This window comes from Dendrobates tinctorius, unplaced genomic scaffold (genome assembly GCF_039654945.1).
Source record: "Dendrobates tinctorius isolate UK_male_01 unplaced genomic scaffold, ASM3965494v1 ptg000158l, whole genome shotgun sequence".
Lineage (NCBI taxonomy): Eukaryota > Metazoa > Chordata > Amphibia > Anura > Dendrobatidae > Dendrobates > Dendrobates tinctorius.
Genome location: NW_027361825.1, coordinates 22,615,176 through 22,638,910, shown reverse-complemented (window position 1 = coordinate 22,638,910; position 23,735 = coordinate 22,615,176). Strand labels below are relative to the sequence as shown.

Here is a 23,735-nt window from a genome sequence, read left to right as displayed (position 1 = left end):
TCCAATTAAATTGTTAATTTGTTAACCCTTGCTCTGCCTCCCTTGCAGAATTTCACTTGCATCGCTAATCCGCTGCTGGAACTATTGAAAGGAGTGCCATCTGTTGCAAAGAATCGGACCATTCAGTGGGGAGATAGCCAAGAGGAGGCCTTCTGAGCCTTGAAGATGGCCTTGACTGAGGCTCCAATACTTGCCTACGCAGAATTCTCCCAGCCCTTTATTCTACACACCGATGGAAGTCTTCATGGTCTGGGGGCTGTGCTATCGCAAATGCAGGAAGGGAAAGAACGAGTGATTACCTACCCAAGCCAGTCCCTCCACGACTCAGAACAGAACCCGGACAATTACAGTTCCTTCAAGTTGGAATTGCTGACGTTAGTGTGGGTAATGACTAAAAAATTTGCTGAATACTTATTGGGGTCCGAAGTTTTGGTGCGTACTGATAACAACCCCCTGGCCCACCTAGAAAAAGCAAAACTGGGCTCATTGGAGCAACGATGGGTGGACCACATGGCAAAGTATTGATACAAGATCGCATATCGGAAAGGAGCCGAGATTACGCATGCTGATGCTCAGTCCCGAGTGACTCATGAGCGACCAAGATTCGACCGAGATGAAGAGTTGGAGGCAGAAGAGATTCCTGGCTTCCGAGACCTCGCCAGGTCGGTGGCGGCAATGCAGAGACAGATCGGGGAGGCGTCTGGAGAGCAAGTGCTGGGACGACCTCGAGATGACTGGGTGCGGCTCCAACAGGAAGATAGGGAAATTGCCCAGTTGAGACAGTGGGTGGCTTTGAGGTGACTCCCCAGCCGGACTGAAAGAGACGCTCTGTCCCTGGGAACTCAGCAGATTCTCAGATAGTGGTAGATGCTCCAATTATAAGACGGCTTGCTGTATAGAAAAGTGCAGTTGGTACAGGAGTTGGGGATCACCAGGCAAGTGGTGCTCCCAGAGAAGATGACTGGTATATTGTCTACGGAGGCCTATGAGAGAGGGTCTCACTTAGGTCTAGAGAAGACATTCCAGGGTTACAGAAGCTGGTATATCACCCCTGATTGAAGACTACAGTGAAGGAGGCCTGTCAGCAATGTCAGAGCTGCGAACTGGCTAAACCCCGGGAACAGAGAGCCCCCACACAGCTCATCATGACTTCTGCCCCATTAGAGTTATTGATGATCGACTACTTGACCGTGGGTCCAGCTCATCTCTTGTATGAACATTGTCTGGTGATAACCGACCACTTTACCAAGTTTGCTGTGGTGACTCTGACCCGGGATCAGACTGCCGAGTCTGCTGTGCAGGCTATCTGTCAAGAGTTCATCCGTGTATACGGTTGCCCGAAGAGGATTCATTCTGACCAAGGTGCGTGTTTTCAAGGCCGAGTGATGGAGAAGTTACATCGTCTGTACCAGATTGAAAGGTCAAGGACAACGCCTTATCATCCTCAGGGGAATGGAGCATGTGAATGCTTCAATCGGACACTAATTCAGATGCTGAGAACATTGGCGGAAGATCGGAAGGTACGATGGTCTGAGTACGTGGCTGAATTGGTCTGGGTGTACAACAACTGAGTGCACACCACAAACGGATACACTCCGTATACCCTGCTGTTTGGGCGGAAATGACGGGTGATCACAGAGCTGGAATTGGATCCAGAAAAAGACTATCCACGGATGGGGGTGTCTTCCTGGATCCAAGAACATCGACTTTGGCTGCAGACTCTTCCTCGACTGGTGCAGACCAAGTTTCGGGAACTCGAGCAGCATGAAGTGCCACCCCTGTGAGGGACAGCTCTTAAGGCAGGAGATTGAGTGCTGGTCCGAGACAAGAGGTCTCAGGGCAAGTTAGAACAGTTGGAGCCGATGGTCCAGTGTATGAAGATCAACCCGAAGAAGAAGAGGGGGCGCCTACCCGAATAGTTCACCGTAGCATGTTGCATGCTTGTCTGTCCCGGGACCCTAGAGAAAAGGAGAGAGGGTCAAACCCCACGGAAACTCTCACTCCCGTGGTTCCCGATTGTGATGAGGAAGAGTCACTTGCATCATTCTCAGGCTTGGATAGTTCGCCACCCGTCAGTCCAAGAGAAGTGCGTAGGCCTGAAGCCTCAGAGATAGCTGATTCGTTGGACCCAGACGTGCTCCGGTCGTTCACTCAACCTAGCTCCATCACTCACCCTATCTCCACCACTCTACCTGAACCACACTGTACTGAGCAGGCTTGTTGGAATATCTCCCACTTGTTATGAACAAGATCAGTTTATTTGGCGGCGAATTGCTCGAGAAATGAAGGAGTGTGAACGTCTGATGAAGGAACTCTCACCCGTGGAATGGCGAGATAAAGGAGAAGAGGAGTGTAAGGCGGCGGACCGGGCTGCGGGTACCTGTACTGAGCTGGGTCTGGAACTGTCAAGGCTGCATCCCTTGTTGCCCGGGGAAAAAATAGGGGACTGGACAGGCCCCATGACCTGGAGGAGGGGGCGTGGTTAAACGGGAAACAGTGCCAAAAGCGTGCGAAGCTGCAGTTAATTTCCCACCGGCAGGGAGAGTACAGCAGGGTGAACAGTGAGCTCTGGACCCCGAGTATCAGTGCCGCGACGTGCTGCGGCTGACTTCTCCTGGACACTCAGGCAGGACGGTAAGATTGGAGAGCACCGTGCACCCAGCTGAAAGTGAGACGGCACTCACGCAGGGAAATGAGAGACGGCTGCAGAACATTGAGTTGCGGTCCCCTCTGCCGGCCACAGCGCAGCAGCCCACGCTTGACACCAGGATTTCGGCAGCTCTCTTTGCTTTAGCTGCACAGGCTTATGGACTAGGGGCTCAGCTGGTAAAACCGGTGACCGTCCGCTGCCGCCAGAAGTTGGACCGTAATCTGTGGGACCCCATCTCAGGACACTCCACTGGCCGTTGACGGTACTACAACCCCCAACAGATCATTTGCAGCTGAGGACCTTAAGGACAAGATAAGTTTGATTACTGGACTGTTGTTACATTGCAATTTCTCCATTCAATTTAACTGTTTTTCCCTGCGAGGAGTTCCTCTATTGTTCCAATTAAATTGTTAATTTGTTAACCCTTGCTCTGCCTCCCTTGCGTCACTGCATCCCATAACCTGCGTACAAGTTGACAAAGGGTTATCTCCAAAATTCAGTTTCATGTGACCACTTTAAAGCAAATCTGTGAATGCTGTTAATAGTAGCTCTATCTGTATGGCTGCCTCTATATTCATGTACAGAATACACTAGAATACAACAAAAAAAAATAATTAAAAAATGTTATCAGAATCTGGTCGTAATTACAACAGAAATGTATGTATATTTGAAAAAGATGGACAAAATATGTATATATGAAACAATAACTTTAAATTAGTTATTATACCTTAGTTGATTTATGCATTTATTTTTCCTTTTTTTTATATAGTATTATTACTCGGTAAGAGTATTTGCTGGCCAAGAACCCACAGGAGTTTGGATCGGTTGGGTGACTCCTGACTATCATCTGTATGATATGAATTTTGACCTAAATAAAGTCCGTCAGTCCACAATCACTATGGGGGATGACAAAGGGAATATATATAACAGGTAAGTCAAAAAAGATGGTGAAACCTTAGCTGGAAGAAGAAACCAGCTTTATATAAAACGACAATAAGTGAATAAATAAAAGAAAAGTTCTTTGTTTTAATCACGGGTGTCCACAACAAGCAGTGGCATAATGTGGGTTGCCAAAGCCTGGGCAAGGCAAATATTTTGCGCTCCTTATCCTGTGGATTGTTACGTCCCTTCCACTAGTCTAATATTGAACCTCTTAACCCCTAAACACATGTACTGTATTTTAAGAAACCCTCTGGCATTTTCTTCTGCTTCTCCTGAAATTCAACATAAAACTTTACAAACAAAAAGATATACATTATTGTAAAAATTTTTTACATACCATATATACTCGAGTAAAAGCCGACCCGAGGCACCTAATTTTACCACAAAAAACTGGGAAAACGTATTTACTTCAGTAAAAGCCGGATATACTTTGTCCTCTCATCCCCAACCTGGTATGCATGACTCTTCATCCCTACCCTGGTATGTATGGCCTCCTCATCCCCATCCTGGTATACATTTCCCCCTCATCCCTATCCTTGTATGCATGGCCCCCTCATCGCTACCCTGGTATGCATGGCTTCCTCATCCCTACCCTGGTATGTATGGCCTCCTCATCCCCATCCTCATATGCATAGCCTCCTCATCCCCATCCTTGTATACATTTTTCCCCCTCATCCCTATCCTAGTCTGCATAGCTCCTCATCCACATTTTGGTATGCATGAGTCTTCATCCCCATTCTGGAATGCATGGTTCCGCATCTCCATCCTGGTCTGCATGGCTCCTCTTCCCTATCCTTGTATGCATGGCTCCTCATCCCTACCCTGGTATGTATGGCCTCCTCATCCCCATCCTCGTATTCATAGCTTCCTCATCCCCATCCTTGTATACATTTCCACCTCATCCCTACCCTGGTATGCATGGCTTCCTCATCCCTACCCTAGTATGTATGGCCTTCTCATTCCAATCCTGGTATGCATGACTCCTCATCCCTATCCTGGTATGCATGGCTCCTCATCGCTATCCTTGCATGCATGGCTTCTCATCCCTATCCTAGTCTGCATAGCTCCTCATCCACATTTTGGTATGCACGAGTCTTCATCCCCATTCTGGAATGCATGGTTCCTCATCCCCATCATGGTCTGCATGGCTCCTCTTCCCTATCCTTGTATGCATGGCTCCTCATCCCTATCCTTGTCTGCATTGCTCCTCATCCCCATCCTGGTATGCATGACTCTTCATCCCCATCCTGGTATGCACGGTTCCTCATCCCTATCCTGGTATGCATAGCTCCTCATCCTTATTCTTGTATGCACTGCCCCCTCATCCCTGCCCTGGTATGCATGACTCCTCATCTCTATCCTGTTATGCATGGCTCCTCATCCCTATCCAGTTATGTATCGCTCTTCATCCCTATCCTTGTATGCATGGCTCTTCATCCCTATCCTGGTATGCATGATTCCTCATCCCTATCCTGGTATACATGATTCCTCATCCCTATCCTTGTGTGTATGGCCCCCATCAGAAAAAAAAACATTTAAAAAATTAAACCATCCTAATTACTGTCCCTACACTCTCTCGCAGCGTCTTGTTCTGGTGTCAGCAAGGCGGCGGGGCGATCATTTGTGCCCACTACTTAAGGGAATGAATAAGGGTGTGGAGGGCAGTGAATATTCATTCCCTTAAGTAGCGGGCACATGTAGTCACCCGGCCACTGCAGGAAGCCAGTGGCTGCGACTACTGTGCTCGCTTTTACAGAGAAATGAATATTCACGGCCAGTGTACACAGGCTTTAGCCACAGCAGCCAGCTCCTGCCTCCTATGATGCACTGCTCTGCAGCTGCCGCTCCCCCCTCCATCTTCTGGGACTTTGACTTGAATATAAGCCGAGGGGGGCATTTTTAGCACAAAAATGTGCTGAAAAACTCAGCTTATACTCAAGTATGAACAATATTTTGTGTTTCTATGTAACTTTTTTTTTATTACTTTTGCTCTAGCCCTAACCCCAACCTTAGTCCTCATTATAGAGTTAGAATTTTTTTTTTTTTTAAAGTAAAAATAATTGTCATTCTTTTTTTCATAATGTTTGTGGACTTTTTTTTATGTGGCACCTGGGGTAACTACCCCTATTACTCCCTCATGTTACACCACTGGTACCAAAGAATTTTAGTTCTGTTAGTTTTTCATTTATTTTATAAAAATTAAATGAGTCATTCAGGACTATGATATTGTTAACCCATTGCTAGGATAAGTCTTTACTTTCAGAAAGATGGAAGTCCAACGGCTGTGAGCAGCTTCCGTGGCTCTCTGAAGCTCCATAGGCTGGATGGTGCCCATTCTTGGGCTCACTAAATGAAAATATTTAATTTCCTAGTTCTGTATTCTATGCAGGAAACATAACCATGTAAATTGTCTTACCTTCTTAGCATCAAACGCAGCAATTGCTATATGGTTTGGGGTGGCGAATTTGGCAACAATACCCAGCAAGCTCGAGTCCGAAAAGAGGATCTTGTGATCGGTTGCTTAATTGACTTAGCCACTGGACTCATGACTTTCACAGCTAATGGAAAAGAAGTCAATACTTTCTTCCAGGTACCGAAACCCCGAAATTTACTTTATAGTTCTATTGAGATTCGTTCTGTCTCCAAAATACAATAAATCTTGTTGACTAGACATTTTAGCTAATCTTCTTCTCTGTCCTTCTTCTCAGGTTGAGCCCAACACAAAGCTTTTCCCAGCTGTCTTTGTTCAACCATTAAGCCAAACCTTGTTCCAGTTTGAACTGGGAAAATTAAAGGTATGGAAAAATTGAATGTACTCTCAATTCCCGGTAGCCTGGGAGCATATTTGACCATGCTTTTGAGTATCTGTCCTTGTTTACTATTCCACCTTCAGAACATCATGCCCATATCTGCAGCCATGTTCCGTAGTGAAAATAAGAACCCAGTGCCCCAGTGCCCACCCCGCCTAGATGTGCAGATGTTAACACCTGTGGTATGGAGTCGAATGCCCAATGAATTCTTAAATGTAGAATCTGGGAAGGTCAGCGATAGGCATGGCTGGATGGTGGAGTGCAGAGAACCACTCATGATGATGGCTCTCCATATACCAGAAGAAAACAGGTAAAGTCAGTCAGATTCTATGGATGTCTTCTAAGCCAATTCAAAACTGTGCCATAAAATTTTCCAAAAAATAAGCAGTGATATAGACCCTGTTGGATTAATTTTCATTGCAGGTGTATTGATATTCTTGAGTTGTCCGAACGCTTGGACATGCTGAAGTTTCACTACCATACCCTAAAGCTCTACGGCTCTGTCTGCGCTCTTGGAAATAACCGAGTCGCCCATGCCCTCACGAGTCATGTCAATGAATCTCAGCTGCTTTACACCATTGAGAGTAACCACCTATCAGGTCTTCTTCGAAGTGGCTTTTACGACCTCCTCATTAGCATCCATTTAGAATCTGCAAAGAGAGCACGCCTAACCATGAACAGTGAATTTATTGTGCCTATGACAGACCAGACAAAGAGCATCAAGCTTTTCCCTAGTGACAGCAAGAAGCATGGACTTCCTGGTGTTGGCATGAGTACGTGCCTTAAGCCAGAACTCCATTTTTCCCATACTTGCTTTGTCAGCACCAGCACTGAGCTTTACCAGAACAGCCCTTTCATCCCACTGGATATCCTTAAAATCAAGGCAATTAACATGTTGACAGAAGCGGTATTGGATGGTGGACAACACACCAGAGATCCTGTTGGAGGAAGCGTCGAATTCCAGTTTGTACCAGTGCTGAAGCTGATCTCCACTCTTCTTATCATGGGTGTCTTTGAGGATGATGATGTCCGGCATATCTTAAAGATGATAGAGCCCAATGTATTTTCAGAAGAAGAACCAGCAGAAGAAGAAGAGAAGACAGAGGAAGATGGCGGCGAAAGTGCCGAAGAAGAGGCCATGGAAAAAAGTGCTGAGGAGGAGGAAGGAGAAGAAGAAGGACCAGAGGAGAAAGAAGAAGGTGAAGAAAAAGCAGTTGAGGCTGGGGAGCAGGAGGAAAAAGGAGAAGAGGAAAGTTTAGAGGAAGGTTTACTGCAGATGAAGCTTCCAGAATCTGTAAAGTTGCAGGTAGGAGACTATGGAGAATCGTGAGGTTGAATATGTAGGAAAAGCTGATTAGATTGATATATAAATTTACGGGGAAAGCTTCATTATTTCTATTCCTGCTCATTCGTGGCTTAGGAGTCTAGTAGGTGGACCTACTCACAGGAAGTCTGACCTTCGCTAAGAAGACCGCCCACTGGACTACTAAGCCCAGAATTTATTATAATATTTTCACACAAAATGATATATTAATCTGCTGTATGACATGCTGATTACAAATTTATTTTCCATATTGAACAGCAGATTCAGTTTAAAGATATTTACTATTATGATGCCAAATAATTATTACACTCATTATTTCTACTGACACTTTTTTACTCCGTAGATGTGTAATTTATTACAATATTTCTGTGACCGAGAGTTGCAACATCGCGTAGAAGCCATCATTGCATTCTCTGAGCGCCATGTAGACAGTCTGCAAACCAATCAGAGGCAGCGTTACAGAGAGCTAATGCAGGCCTTCACCATGTCGGCAGCGGAAACCGCTCGCAGGACAAGGGAGTTCCGTTCTCCACCGCAAGAACAGGTGATTGTTGAGGATATACCCTAGAATAATGATTCATTTACATTCCACGTGCACAATTTTAGCTATGTTTTGTTTTGTTCTTGTGCAGATTAACATGTTGGTAAACTTCAAGAGCATGCTTGAAGAAGAATGTCCTGTACCTGAAGAAATTCGAGATGAACTGACTGAATTTCACACTGACCTTCTATCCCACTGTGGTACGTACAGCTATGTTGGTCTATAGCAGTGATGCTTGACCACTTCTCAACCATTTCTGATCCACTCATAATGACCACATTAAAACTTAGTGGACCCCATTTTTTCAATGGACGTTCCTTGCCCTGAGTCTACAAAAATGATCCCTTATGTACTAGATAGCTACTCATTTTTAGAACCCCAATATTGGAAACCCCCTAAAATGCTGGACTTAGATTCCTCATTCTCCACTGGTAATATACTGTACAGGCCCAAAGGTCAGGATGAGTTGAATGGAATGGTCAACCTCGCCTGCACCCTGTCACTCCATTCATTGTCTATCGGAGTGACCATGACAGCCGACACAGCGATCTTCACCAGTGCCACAGATTGTGAATGGAATGGCAGGATGCATCCAAGCCCGACCATTTCTTTCAACTTCTCACACACAAGGGAAAACTGGGGACAAAAGTGTATACTGTTCTTGTTTATGGGAAAATAAATAAAAAATGGGGAAAGGGGAAGTTTCTGTATATAAATATATAGAAGATGCATTTTGAACAATTGTTTTCATTACAGGTGTCCAAATAGAAGGAGAAGAGGAGGAAGAGCAGGAAGACACAAGTCTAACTAAACGTCTTGTCAATTTACTGGAAAAAGTGCGTAATTTGCGGGGTAAGAAAGAGGAACCAGAACCTGAACCAGAAGAAGAAGAGGAGCCAAAACCCAGTAAGTGAAGATTATGGTAGTATACCTTGCAGCTTTTTCCATGGATGCTTATGGATATTATGCTTTAAACAATGGGATATTATATACAGAATGTTTGTCAAATTTGGAAGTGTAAAATTTTGCCCAATTTTACACTGATTTTCTCAGGCACCTTACAAGAACTCATCTCTCACACCATGGTCCACTGGGCACAGGAATCCTTCATCCAAAGTCCTGAACTCGTGCGAGTGATGTTCAGCTTACTACATCGTCAGTACGACGGACTGGGAGAACTTATCCGGGCTTTACCTAAAGCCTACACCATCAATGAAGTATCTGTGGAAGACACCATGGACCTGCTGGAGAGTCTGGGGCAAATCCGTTCCTTGCTCATTGTGCAGATGGGACCTGAGGAGGAGAACCTAATGATCCAAAGTATTGGGTTTGTACCATTACATTTATTGGACACCTAATGAGTAACCCAAGGTTGTTTCTCTTTTGGCTTTATTAGTTATAGTCTTACATTTTCCTGTTTCCTGATTTAGAAATATCATGAACAACAAGGTCTTCTACCAACATCCTAACCTAATGCGAGCTTTGGGAATGCATGAGACTGTAATGGAAGTCATGGTTAATGTGTTGGGTGGAGGAGAATCAAAGGTAAGTCAACAGGTGACTACATCATAACTTTGAGGAGGATGTGATACGTAGAGATTACGAGATCTGACGTTTTAGGGTGTCTTATTTCAGACATTTCAGGTTTTTGAGGGCCACTGACTCTTAAGAGGTATCAGTAATGTCTGGAATCTTACAGACACTGTCACGTGGAGAAAAAGCATGCAAATACTCCATCTACAAGAAGAAAGGCAAACTATCTCTTTAATGTTACTTATTGGAGGGACCTAGCTACCCTGCAAGTTATCGAGCATTGCAAATATGTCTAACATTTAGAGATGATCAAACGTTTAGAGCTTTGAGTTCACCAAATTTTCCTGGGAAATTCTATTGACAATGAATCAATTTGCTGTGAATTGAAAGAACTCCAAAGCTCCCAATTAAGCCCCCGTTACACACTGAGATATCGCTATCAATATCGCTGTAAAGTCACCGATTTTGTGACGTTGCAGCGCTATTGCTAGCGATATCGCTGCATGTGATACTTACCTCCGACCGGCTCCCCCGCTGGTTATCGCTGATCGCGCGAGAAGCTGCTGGACCATTCCTCGTCGGCCACTTCCTGCGGCGCTTCCTGTGGCGCCGACGAGCGACGCGTGGACGCGGGCGGGAGGACACAGAATCGCCGCGTCTGACAGGTAAGTAGCGATCCCCGTCCCCAGCGATGTCGCTGGTGAGATCTGCCTGAGTGGCAGCTCACTAGCGACCACCTAGCGATTCACCAGCGATCCTGACCGCGTCATATCACTGGTCGGGATCGCTGGTGAGTCGCTAGGTGTAACGGTACCCTTACACTTAGAAGACATGTGTAACACTCTGATGTCTCCGAGGACTGTAACAAACTCTTTAACGCAAACTCAGCCTTAGTAATATTAAAGTGACCTCAATATATATGGCTTTGGGTAAACAGATTTTTTTTCAATTCTATACTGTCACACACTACTGTAAAGTTTATTTAGTATGTTAAGTTTGATTCTCGCTTTTCCTAAGCTGCGACGTCCTATCACTATCCTGATTCACCACAAAACAGCTGCTGCATTCCCTACCTTTGCTTTTATACAGACTACGATAGTCATTCTGGATGGGTTGTGTTATACCATATGTTGTGACAGCTGAAAGGCATTACACGGAATCCTTCCGAGATTATTTCATCTTTTTCTGGCTCATGCAATCTTCTGCCATGTCTAAAATGGCAATCACATACTGTTCAGATTCGTCAGGTTTAGCAAATTCCTAAAAATTCAACACCTATTCAATTTGCTCAACTCTGCTAGAAATCAACTAATCAAATCAATTAAAGAGTCCATAAATCAAAGTGGACAAATCAATTTTCCAGTTATTTTCTTGCTCCCTCCAAAATTGATTATTTATTTTCTCATCTGTTTTGCAAAAATAAAATTTCAATACCACTTTTTTTTTTAACAGGAGATTCGCTTCCCTAAAATGGTCACCAACTGCTGCAGATTCCTTTGCTATTTCTGTAGAATCAGTCGACAGAACCAAAGAGCAATGTTTGATCACCTTAGCTACCTGCTGGAGAATAGCGGTATCGGTTTGGGTAAGTAAATCCCGGTAAATAATGTATAATGCATCCGTAGAGTCTCGACAAAAAAAGTCTTCATTCTTGTGGGGTTCTCCTTGCAGGTATGAGAGGTTCTACTCCTCTAGACGTAGCTGCTGCTTCGGTCATTGATAATAATGAGCTAGCTTTAGCCCTTCAAGAACAGGACCTGGAGAAAGTGAGAACATATTAATTACGGCCCTAGCAGAATAAATTAAAAATAGTTTGCAATTTTTTTTAAAGTCCCTTTTTTATTCCTTTTCCAGGTGGTCTCTTATCTGGCCAGCAGTGGTCTACAGAGCTGTCCTATGCTGTTAGCCAAAGGGTATCCTGACATTGGCTGGAACCCCGGAGGTGGGGAGAGGTACCTGGACTTCCTTCGATTTACTGTTTTTGTGAATGGTGAGTGTGAATGGCAGACTTACAAATTCTAGAAATTCCAATTGGTGTCTCATAAAAAAATAAACATACTATACGATTTCTAGGAGAAAGCGTGGAGGAGAATGCCAATGTGGTGGTACGTCTGCTCATTCGACGACCAGAGTGTTTTGGCCCAGCACTTCGAGGAGAGGGTGGTAATGGGTTGCTAGCTGCTATTGAGGAAGCCATCAAGATCTCGGAGGACCCTGCTAGGGATGGTCCCACCGTCAAAAAGGACCGACGTAGGGAGATGTGAGTGAAGGATACGATTCACCACTACTAACCGGTCTTCTTACTGATACCACCATACTCATCAACTTTGGTAATATTGGTGATTATTTTGTGCATCTATTGTTTAGGTATGGTGGAGAGGAAGTTCATGAAGAAAATCGCTTGCACCTTGGTAATGCCATCATGTCGTTTTATTCGGCTCTTATTGACTTGTTGGGTCGTTGTGCTCCAGAAATGCATGTAAGTTACATGAGGTCCCTCTTTTTTGTTGACCATGTACTTGTACTTTGTTCTTACAGTTGTTGTTTTTTAATTTTGGCGCTGTACTTTACGGGGGTTTGGTATACAATCTTCTCACCTTCTGCTTACTCTTTAACAGAATAAGCCATCAAAAAATGACTTATTCTTTAAATCCGATTTTAGTGTTACATGTATTTTTTTATTACATGTTGGCAACTTTTTATTACATTTCATGTTCTTTATAAAAAACATAGCAATCTTGCAATTTTCTCACTGACCACTGGTATTATTTTAGATGGTAATGTCCTGTCCTTTCAGGAAGAGGTTTCAGCAGTCTCAATATTATCAGAGGCAGGATTACAAAAACTGATAACATCTCCATGCACAGGATCACTATCACAACAGGCAATCACAGCTCCCCCTTCCTTCACAATGACCTGCAATTTACACATGATCATTAGATGCTTTAGTACAAAAGATAAAGTAAGAGTCAGTTCTCCCCTGCTAATGTTCATGTTTATTGAGACTAGAGATGGGCTGATCCCATTCACTTGAATGGGGGTCCAAACATCCAGTGTTTGCCAAGCCGTCATGCCCATCCATGATAGAACAGCAAACACTGCTTCTGATTGGCGGTAAAATCATTACTGCTGGTCATAGAGCTATGGTTCCCATGCTGTCATTCACAGCATGAGCCCGCAACTGTGATCGAAGGTAAAAAGTTTACTACTACTCCCATCAGTCTGACGCCTGCTGCCACTGTAAGAGTACAAGCAGGAACGCGGGATGCAGTGACGAGACGCAGGCAGAGCAAGGGTTATCAGGTTTTTTTTACAGGGAAATACTCCATGCAGGGAGGTAAAGGGTTAAACAGCATGAATGGAAAAGGATGTAGGGAGACAAAGGGTTATACAGGGGAGACAAACAGTACATTAAATCAAAGGATATGCTTAAGGTGAAGAACAACAGTTCAAAATAACGGTGGTTCAATAGCACGGATGTCAGGAAGTCCTTAAAGGGAATCTGTCTTCCCTTTTTTGAGATATCATATAATGATATCATTCAATTGTGTGTCACATAAGGATTCTCTTAGTACTTTTGCTTCCCCCTGACAATGCAACTTTCATGCATAAATACCTTGTTTATATCGGTTCAGATGTATGTAAACTGCCGCTGTCCGGTCCACTGGGCGGGGCTTATTCACCTGCTCCCCCCTCCCTGTCTTGCTCTATGCATTTCTTCTTGTGTAGAGCAAGACAGGGAGGGAGGGAGCAGTAGAATAAGCCCGGCCCAGCGGACCGGACCGTGGCAGTTTACATACATCTGAACCGATATAAAAAGGTATTTATGCATGAAAGGTGCGGGGTCAGGGGGAAGCAAAAGTACTAAGAGAATCCTTATGTGACACACAATTGAATGATATCATTATATGATATCTCAAAAAAGGGGTGACAGATTCCCTTTAAACTGCAGCTCCTGCTGTGAACTCAATGGCGCTGACAACGGCTGGCGCAGTGTCCTTTTTAATGGGGTCCAGCAAGTAAACAATACCCCTTCTTCTGGTAACAATGGTCGGTCTCTGGTACCTTCCACTGCCCCTAGTCCATATACTGTAGATGCCTACAAGGTTACGGGCCACGGTGCTACCTATGCCCGACGTGACTCCTGCACAACTCTCCTGACAGTCTCAGTCAAGTGGGCCCAAAGTGGCTGACGGTAATATGGGTAGCGGTCTTGTACAAGCCCGACGTGGCTCGGCAGGTTTTTAATGGCCCAGTCAGGGTGCAAGTATCTGTCCTGTCCCTGGTCACTCTTATGAGGCACGTGTGTTGTACTCACGGACACGGAGCGTTCTGCGCCTTGCTTTCTGGCAGCCACCGGGCATACACTGCATGTCACCTTCTCTCTGGTCCCCGCTGTTGGCCGCGGGCGACGACGGGCACTGGCTTGCATGCTGCCGGTGCTCCCAGCTGAAGCAATCCTCTCTGTGGCTGCTGCAACACACAGCTCAGTTCGGCTCTGTGTGTACGGCTCTGCACGGCTCTGCTCTGACTTGCTGCTGGGCACGCTGCTTCCCTCACCACAGCAGTCCCTGTCCTTCTGGTCAACTGCAGCACAACCTGTTGCAGCGCCGGTACTCAATGTTAGGATGGGGAGCGAAGCGCACTGTTCACCCCCTGCGTGCTGTTCTGACCTGGCGCCAAACTCCCCTCTTTCGCGCGCTTTTCCTTCTTATACTCCTGTGGCTGCGTGCTCTTTCTAGGTTCTCCCCACCTCCTCCTGTCAGCAGGAAGCTCCGTCTCTCTCATCCTTCCCTTCTGCAGCAGGTGAAAGTCCTCCTCACTCAGGCTTCCCCCCGGGAACAGAGGATGCAGCCTTCCTAGTTCCGGACCCGGCATGCAGGTATCCGTGGTCCAGTCTATTTCCTTAGATTACCCTTTCTTTTAGCTCATCATTCCACGCACGAGGATTCTTCATACTCCACTACAGTCTTCTGAGGGCTGACAGATGCTCATAATTTCTGCAACCTCTCCTGCCTCTCTTGCATCATATTCTGCCAGTAAGGCTTGTTAAGGTCACTCCAAACTTCAGGTTGAGTGGCACGGAATGGGGGTTCATCCAGGTCCCACGGAGCAGCAATCTCCGAGGCACGTTCATCTTCTGGATCAACGTATGACACGTCGAGAGATTCTCCCTCTTTATATTCCATAGCTGCAGGAGGAATCATCTCAGGCATACCTTGCATCTCCTCTACTTGGTCAGAATCCCTTGGGCTGGCGGGTGGCAAACTTTTCACTTCAGAGAATGGAACAAGTGGTTCTTCCTCCTCACCATTGGAAACGTCGGGAACGAGCGTCTTCGGGAACTTGTGGTAGGCAAGATGGCAAAACACTTCGATGGTCTTCTCGGGTGAATGTTCCTTCCTTTCCTTCGGGCTGAGTCTCACAGACGCAACCTTCAGACCCAAGTTGGCGTTCCACCAGGATCGCCTCCACGCCCCTGATCAGCGCAGACACCTCACCGTAGATAGTCGACCCCTTCTCCATCTCTTCTGGGGACCCAACGTCATGGCTCTGTCTGGCTCTGGGTGCGGCTGCTCTCTTCTCACTGTACCATTTCTCCCAGGGGCGACGTTCTCTCCAAATCGCAGGACCCTCAGAGGGATGAACAGATCTTCTCCGCCATCTGTTTCGGGGTAGGGCAACTTCTGCACAGGTGTCCCTTTCTTGCACTTGTCCACCACCCATATCTGCGCCTGTCTGGTGGATGCTTCAGTCTGGATTCCTGTCCTCTCTCGGGAAGCATGCCCCCTCTGCATACGTTCTTCACTCCATGACCTGGAAGCAAACTTAGGGACAACTGCTGGAGTACCTCTGATGCTCCACACCTCTCCCCTAACTTCCTTTAGGTTTTACTACGAGTCACCTTGGGGGATGGTGCGGGACTCCAAGACAGCTGTAAGAGCTTCCTCCAGCTTTTCAACTTTTTCCCATACCTTCTGTATTTCCTGCAGTGATTCACGGGTCCACATCGGCTCTTCCTCGTTTGGGCTGGGTTCTCTGCAACACCGGACCATCCCTATCAAGGCTGAAACCCCCTGCTCCTGCTTGCCTATGCACGCCTCTGCCCCAATTTCTACAAAAGTCATGAGCGGGTTAGCTCGCAGGCACTCATGCAAGCCCGCCCAAGCAGCACATCTCTCAGGTCTGTCACCAACTGGTCTCACAGCACTATGTCAGGAGGTCCTAGGCCTATGCCGTCTTTCTTAAGAATTGCAGTGTGTAACTTCTGTAGCGTGTTCATGTACTGCATCACAGTCTCCCCCTCTCTTTGAATACGCCTATATAAGCGCATGCGTAACTCTCCTACGCCCGTGGGGGCTCCATGCGTCTCTTCAACTATTTGCAGTACTTTGTCAAAGGTGTCTTGCTCATGGGGAGGTCATAGCATGACGGAATCCCTGGCCTCTCCGTCTAGAGCCAACAGGGCAACCTCTGCCGCTAACGCAGGAGTCATGGGGTACATCCTCATCATCCCCCTGACCTGCTCAGTCCAGCTCCATTACAGAACGTTGCTCCCTGTAAACTTGGGGAGATTAATCAAAATTGTCCCGAGGGGTATTCTGGCCTTTGGAGCTCCCCCTACCGCTTGGTCTGCCACACCTGCGCCGTAGACTGCATCCTGCCGACTACGCCAAGTGTAAGAGTACGAGCAGTAATGCAGGATGCAGTGATGGGACGCAGGCAGAGCATGGGTTAACATGTTTATTTACGGGGGAATACTCCATGCATGGAGGTAAAGGGTTAAACAGCATGAATGGAAAAGGATGTAGGGAGACAAAGGGTTATACAGGGGAGACAAACAGTACATTAAATCAAAGGATATTTTTAAGGTGAAGAACAACGGTTCAAAATAACGGCGGTTCAATAGCACGGATGTCAGGAAGTTCTTAAACTGCAGCTCCTGCTGTGAACTCAATGGCGCCGACAACGGCTGGTGCGGTGTCCTTTTTAATGGGGTCCAGCAAGTAAACAATACCCCTTCTTCTGGTAACAATGGTCGGTCTCCGGTACCTTCCACTGCCCCTAGTCCATATACTGTAGATGCCTACAAGGTTACGGGACACGGTGCTGTCTAAGCCCGACGTGACTCCTGCACAACTCTCCTGACAATTTCAGTCAAGCGGGCCCAAAGTGGCTGACAGTAATACGTGCCACGGTCTTGTGCGAGCCCAAGGTGGCTCGGCAGGTGTTTAATGGCCCAGTCAGGGTGCAAGTGTCTGTCCTGTCCCTGGTCACTCTTATGGGGCATTTGTAAAAGAAGGAAAAAGATGCGGAACTCACCCAGATTTGCAGTGCAGTGTTTCTTTATTCAACCATTAAAGGTCACACAATAAAGGACGGGCAGATAACATGAGGCATGCGGGGAAAAAAGATGGACCACAGCCGTTTTGCGTACACAGACGCTTCAACAGGTCCAGGTGTGTAATTACGTGATGTCATTTCCTTAAATAGATCTATGACTAACAACAGGTGAACATTTAAAAAAACATGAATGGACATTTTCAATTAAAAACAAGTAACATAACTACATCTTTATGCTGACTGCAGGAACAATCACAACAAGAAATTTTTTCAAAAGGAATGTATAAAGATGCTTACAAACAATTTTTTTCTTTACAGAAAAATTTTTTTTCTTGTTCACAAAAGAAATTTTTTTACAAACATTTTTTTTCTCTCTTTACAAAAAAATAGACAGATCCAACCTACCATTCAGTCCTAAAGGACCCTACGCTTTAGATTTAATTATCCATCTGGCTTCGTGTCTCATCGACAATTTATTATGATTACCACCTTGTGGTGGAAATTTTACAATTTCTAAACCAGCAAAGCGTAATAATTCAGGGTTGGAATTGTGTTTTTCTTGCATATGTTTTATTAAGCGCAAAGACCCTTTTCCTGTACTAATCGAATGATAATGTTCATGGAATCTTGTTGCAAGTGGTCTAATAGTTTTTCCTATGTAAAAAAATAAGCAAGGACAAAACAAAATATATACCACAAATTTACTTTTACAAGAAATAAAATCTTTTTCTCTATGCTGAATGGGTCTGATTTCTAGAGGATTGGAAGTTATATGTAAGTGACAGTAATTACAGTTACCGCATTTAAAGTTCCCTTTTGGAGAATTTTTTTGTAACCAGTTTTTATCAAGAGGTAACAAACGATTATGAACTATAAGATCAGCTATATTATTAGTGCGTTTATATGCAAATTGCGGAGCCATAGTACAGATTTCCTGCCAATCTTTATCAGAGCGCAAAACATGCCAATTTTTTCTGATGGCTGTGTGTATAACCCTATCAATGGAACTATGTTTAAAGCTAAAGAAAAATCTCTTTTGTGGATTTATTTCACTATGTATTTGTTTTTTATGGCGTTTAGTGACCCTCTTTAATAAATCGCTTTGAGATATAGCTTTAACCCGTTCATGAGCTTCATTCAGAACACCAATGGGATAACCTCTCCTCAACAAACGTGTTTTTAATTCCTCAATTTGTTTATTACAGATATCATCGTTATTGTTCAGTTTCCTTAATCTAACCATCTGACTAAAAGGAAGCCCTTTTTTAGTGTGCATGGGATGTGCACTATTAAAATGTAAGAGTGAATTAGTCGCGGTTGGTTTTCTATGCACCCTGGTGATCATATTACCATCGACAATATTGATTTTTACATCCAAAAATTCTATATTTTTTTGTCCAAAGCAGGAGGTAAATCGCATGTTATCCACATTGATTTCGTTTAGGTATTTAACGAAATTATCAAAATCATTCTGATAACTATCCCATATGATGAAAATATCATCCACAAATCTCAGGAAGATGCGGATGTGTTTTAAAAAAGGATTGGAAATATTTGTAATATATTTTTCTTCAAATGCTGCTAGAAACAAATTAGCAAAAACACATGCTACGGGCGTCCCCATAGCGGTACTGGTTTTCTGAAGATACCATTGGTTCAGAAATGTAAATGCATTATGAGATAATACAAAGTCCCAATCCATCTAAAATAAATGCAATCCAATCAGAACTCTTGTCAGAATTCATCAAAATTTTTTGAATAGCTTCAATAGCATTTTTTTGAGGAATCCGTGTATAAAGGTTCACTACATCAATTGTGGTTAAAGAAAAACTTGACTGCCAATCAAAGTTTTTTAAAATGGAGATAAAATCACCTGAATTTTAGATAGGGATTATTACATAAAGGAAGCTTTGTCCCAATTGGAGGATAGATCGACCTATGTCCCTTTGGATTGCAATCCGACAGAAAGATTTAAAAACAAATTGAGAACTTTTTTGAGAAAAAATGTTGAAAATGGCGTTTTATCAAAAAAGAGAGCTGAAAATTTGATGCCTGATTTCCCAGAGATTGCTCATTGGTACAGCATTCCAAAGATTCATAAGTCTATTACGCAACCCCCGGGTCGCCCCATAATATCGGGCATTAATTCATTGACAGAGCCGTTATCACAATATTTAGACTGGCTCCTTAAACCATTACTTTCTCAGATTCCTTCCTACGTAAAAGATTCAGGGGATTTTATCTCCATTTTAAAAAACTAGCTAGGAGGCGGCGCTACAAGGAAGGGGCGGGCACGCCGGGCAGAGAGCCGGCTCGGGGGCGGAGCTACCCCCGGCCGTGCGCGCGCTGAAAATGCGCTAGTGTGAAACCGGCCTTAGTGGCACCGTGCGCTGCAGGAAATAAACGCTAGTGTGAAACTAGCCTAAACGCCATAAAAAACAAATACATAGTGAAATAAATCCACAAAAGAGATTTTTCTTTAGCTTTAAACATAGTTCCATTGATAGGGTTATACACACAGCCATTAGAAAAAATTGGCATGTTTTGTGCTCTGATAAAGATTTGCAGGAAATCTGTACTATGGCTCCGCAATTTGCATATAAACGCACTAATAATATAGCTGATCTTATAGTTCATAATCGTTTGTTACCTCTTGATAAAAACTGGTTACAAAAAAAATTCTCCAAAAGGGAACTTTAAATGCGGTAACTGTAATTACTGTCACTTACATATGACTTCCAGTCCTCTAAAAATCGGACCCGTTCAGCATAGAGTAAAAGATTTTATTTCTTGTAAAAGTAAATTTGTGGTATATATTTTGTTTTGTCCTTGTTTATTTTTTTACATAGGAAAAACTATTAGACCACTTGCAACAAGATTCCGTGAACATTATCATTCGATTAGTACAGGAAAAGGGTCTTTGCGCTTAATAAAACATATGCAAGAAAAACACAATTCCAACCCTGAATTATTACGCTTTGCTGGTTTAGAAATTGTAAAATTTCCACCACAAGGTGGTAATCATAATAAATTGTCGATGAGACACGAAGCCAGATGGATAATTAAATCTAAAGCGCAGGGTCCTTTAGGACTGAATGATAGGTTGGATCTGTCTATTTTTTTGTAAAGAGAGAAAAAAAAATTTTGTAAAAAAATTTCTTTTGTAAACAAGAAAAAAAAAAAAATTTCTGTAAAGAACAACATTGTTTGTAAGGATCTTTATACACTCCTTTTGAAAAAATTTCTTGTTGTGATTGTTCCTGCAGTCAGCATAAAGATGTAATTATGGTACTTGTTTTTAATTGAAAATGTCCATTCATGTTTTTTTCAATGTTCACCTGTTAGTCATAGACCTATTTAAGGAAATGACATCACGTAATTACACACCTGGACCTGTTGAAGCGTCTGTGTACGCGAAACGGCTGTCGTCCATCTTTTTTCCCCGCATGCCTCATGTTATCTGCCCGTCCTTTATTGTGTGACCTTTAATGGTTGAATAAAGAAACACTGCACTGCAAATCTGGGTGAGTGACGCATCTTTTTCCTTCTTTTACAAATTTAGCATGTTTTTTCTGATGCTGAGCACCGTTATTCCCAGCAGTGTTTTACACACTGTGTGCCTGTGATTGATCCTCGACTTGTTGCTGGTGGATTAGAGCCTTGGTGCCGTTCATCTGGGCTTTCTTTGAATTGAACTCTTATGGGGCACGTGTGTTGTACTCACAGACACGGAGCGTTTTGTGCCTTGCTTTCTGGCAGCCACCGGGCTTACACTGCACGTCAACTTCTCTCTAGTCCCCGCTGTTGGCGGCGGGTGACGACGGACACTGGCTAGCACGCTGCTGGTGCTCCCAGCTGAAGCATTCCTCTCTGTGGCTGCTGCAACACCCCGCTCAGCTGTGCTCTGTGTGTACGGCTCTGCACGGCTTTTCTCTGAATTGCTGCTAGGCACACTGCGTCCCTCACCGCAACAGTCCCAGTCCTTGTGGTCGACTGCAGCACAGCCTGTCGCAGCAGCCGTGTCAGGATGGGGAGCGGAGCGCACTGTTCAACCAACTGTGCGCTGCTCTGACCTGACGCCAAACTTCCCTCTTTTGCGCGCTTTTCCTTCTTATACTCCTGTGGCTGTGCGCTCTTTCTAGGTTCTCCCCGCCTCCTCCTGTCAGCAGGAAGCTCCATCTCTCTCCTCCTTCCCTCCTGCAGCAGGGAAAAGTCCTCCTCACTCAGGCTTTCCCCCGGGAACAGAGGATGCAGCCTTCCTAGTTCCGGATCCGGTATGCAGGTACCCGCGGTCCGGTCTATCTCCTTACACCACTAATAACAGCGAGAGCAGATGGCGGCTGATGGCAGTATTCATCAGCCGGCACCTGCGCTCTAAATAAATAATAAATTTAAAAAATCAGTGTAGTTTCCCCTGTATTTTTGATAGCCAGCCAGGCTAAACTCTCAGAAGGCGGCTGGAACCCTCAGATGTCAACTTTGCAAGGCTGGTTATGAAGAATACAGGGGTCCACACTACAAATTTTTAAATTATTTAAATAAATAATTTAAAAAAATGGCGTTGGTCCCCCCATTTTTGATAATCAGCCTTGCTGAAGCTCACAGCTTGGCGCTGGTATTCTCAGGCTGGTAATAGGCCATGGACATTGGCCCCCAGTCTAAAAATAGCAGCCCGCAGCTGCCCTGAAAAGGTGTATCTATTAGATGCATCAATACTAGCACTTTGCCCGTCTCTTCCTACTTGCCCCGTGGCGGTGGCAAGTGGGGTTCATATTTCTCACCGTGAACTGGGGTGAAGTCTCTGAGCTCAGCATTGCACTGTGAGACTTTCTCAATGTGCTAGCGGTGATCTCACCAAGGTCACTGCAATTCAGGGACCCGACTGGGAAAACAGTCTCAATGACCGGTGGTAACCTCAATGATGTCTCTGCTGGTCACTGACGCTTCACTCACAGCAGCTCATTCACCCGTAGTTCTCAGTCTGGACGGTCGCATCTTGGCACCGTCCAGGTTGAAACTATTTATCCCCAGATATGGATTGTGACGTGGGACAGAACGACGGACAGGTGTGGGATATGGTTGTTTTTTATTTTTGTTTTATTACAGGAGCCAATGGATTCAATGGAATGAGTGTTAGGTGAGTATAACTGTGTTTGCTATGTTTAAATTGAAAAGTAAAAGTGTGTTGTGTTTTATGCCAAATGAAAGACTTTATACTTGAGGTGTGTTTATTTACAATACAACTATAGGATTAATAATGAATAGGTGTTGCCTCTCTATTACTAAGCTGTGGGCTTGATGATAATACAAAGGTGACATCAACCGCACAAATATAAACCCCACTTGCCACAGCTATAGGGCAAGTGGGAATAGCCGGTCAAAGCTCCAGAATTGGTGCATCTACTAGATGCATCTTTTTTGGGCAGCTGCGGGATGATATTTTTAGGCTGGGGAGGGAGGATCAATGTCCATGGCACCTTACCAGCCTGAGAATACCAGCCCCCAGCTGTCTACTTTAGCTGGGTTGGTTGTCAATAATGGGGGAGGAGACTCAATGCCATTTTTTAAATTATTTACTTAAATAATTAAAAGAAAGCAGAGTGAGGACCCCTCTATTCTTGATAGCTAGTCTTGCTAAAGCTGACATCTGAGGGATGCAGCCGCCATCTGTGTGTTTTGCCTGGCTGGTTATCAAAAGTATGGGGGAACCCTTGCCGATTTTTAAAAAATCATTTCTTTAGAGTGCAGGCGGCAGCTGATGAATACTCCCATCAGCCGCCACCTGCTCTCGTTGTTATTAGCAACAGCAGGCATAGGCTAATGGGAGCAGTACTCTCATGAGCCCGACAACAGTGACCGGAGGTAAACGGTTTACCTCCAATCACAGCTGCGGCTCACGCTGTCATTTGACAGCATAAGAACTGCAGCTCTCTGACCGGCCGTAGTGACTTTACTGCCAATCAGAAGCAGTGTTTGCCATGCTGTCTTGCACATGACCGCACGAGAAACACCCGGTGTTCGGGGTGCCAAACCCAAACAGTAACACGGACTTCCTGGTGAAGTCAATACCCGAACAGGAGGTGTTCAGTACGGATTCTGAACTTGACTGTTCTGGTTCTCCCATCTCTACTTGAAACCACACAAAGCTAACATACCAAATTTAAAATAGTGGCCTATGTAAATATTGCTAGAGTTCTATTTTTTATTATTGTAGTATTATATATTAATAATAATATAGAAAAAAATTGCCAAAAATTAAAGAGAAAAAAACAGTTATAAAAATATGACAATAGGTAATTTTCTGATGATACATTCCCTTTGAGAAATTAACTAGATTATTCCTAGCCTTTCTATAACTGGATTATATTTCTCTATACTTCTTCAGTTGATCCAGGCTGGAAAGGGTGAAGCCTTGAGAATCCGAGCCATCCTTCGATCTTTGGTGCCAATTGAAGACTTGGTTGGAGTCATTAGTCTACCCCTTCAGATACCAGCATTTGGAAAGGGTAAGATACAACTCTTAGACCTTGAAACCTTGGGATTGACTGGCATTTATGTAGGACATAAAGATCTAAGATTAGTACATAGATA

At 44.5% G+C, this 23,735-nt stretch overlaps 1 protein-coding gene across 1 annotated transcript in view; it reads left to right on the top strand.

Moving 5' to 3' along the window:
* The window catches only part of RYR1 (ryanodine receptor 1), a 212,965-nt gene that overhangs the window by 100,271 nt on the left and 88,959 nt on the right, over positions 1 to 23,735 (top strand). Inside the window, exons 31-46 of the mRNA XM_073549100.1 lie at positions 3,420 to 3,580; positions 6,017 to 6,182; positions 6,301 to 6,387; positions 6,486 to 6,712; positions 6,826 to 7,708; positions 8,070 to 8,270; positions 8,359 to 8,467; positions 9,024 to 9,173; positions 9,321 to 9,594; positions 9,698 to 9,812; positions 11,253 to 11,385; positions 11,472 to 11,566; positions 11,655 to 11,790; positions 11,874 to 12,060; positions 12,168 to 12,279; positions 23,530 to 23,650. Of these exons, the coding sequence (XP_073405201.1) occupies positions 3,420 to 3,580; positions 6,017 to 6,182; positions 6,301 to 6,387; positions 6,486 to 6,712; positions 6,826 to 7,708; positions 8,070 to 8,270; positions 8,359 to 8,467; positions 9,024 to 9,173; positions 9,321 to 9,594; positions 9,698 to 9,812; positions 11,253 to 11,385; positions 11,472 to 11,566; positions 11,655 to 11,790; positions 11,874 to 12,060; positions 12,168 to 12,279; positions 23,530 to 23,650 (3,157 nt within the window). The remainder of the gene's footprint in view (positions 1 to 3,419; positions 3,581 to 6,016; positions 6,183 to 6,300; positions 6,388 to 6,485; positions 6,713 to 6,825; positions 7,709 to 8,069; positions 8,271 to 8,358; positions 8,468 to 9,023; positions 9,174 to 9,320; positions 9,595 to 9,697; positions 9,813 to 11,252; positions 11,386 to 11,471; positions 11,567 to 11,654; positions 11,791 to 11,873; positions 12,061 to 12,167; positions 12,280 to 23,529; positions 23,651 to 23,735) is intronic.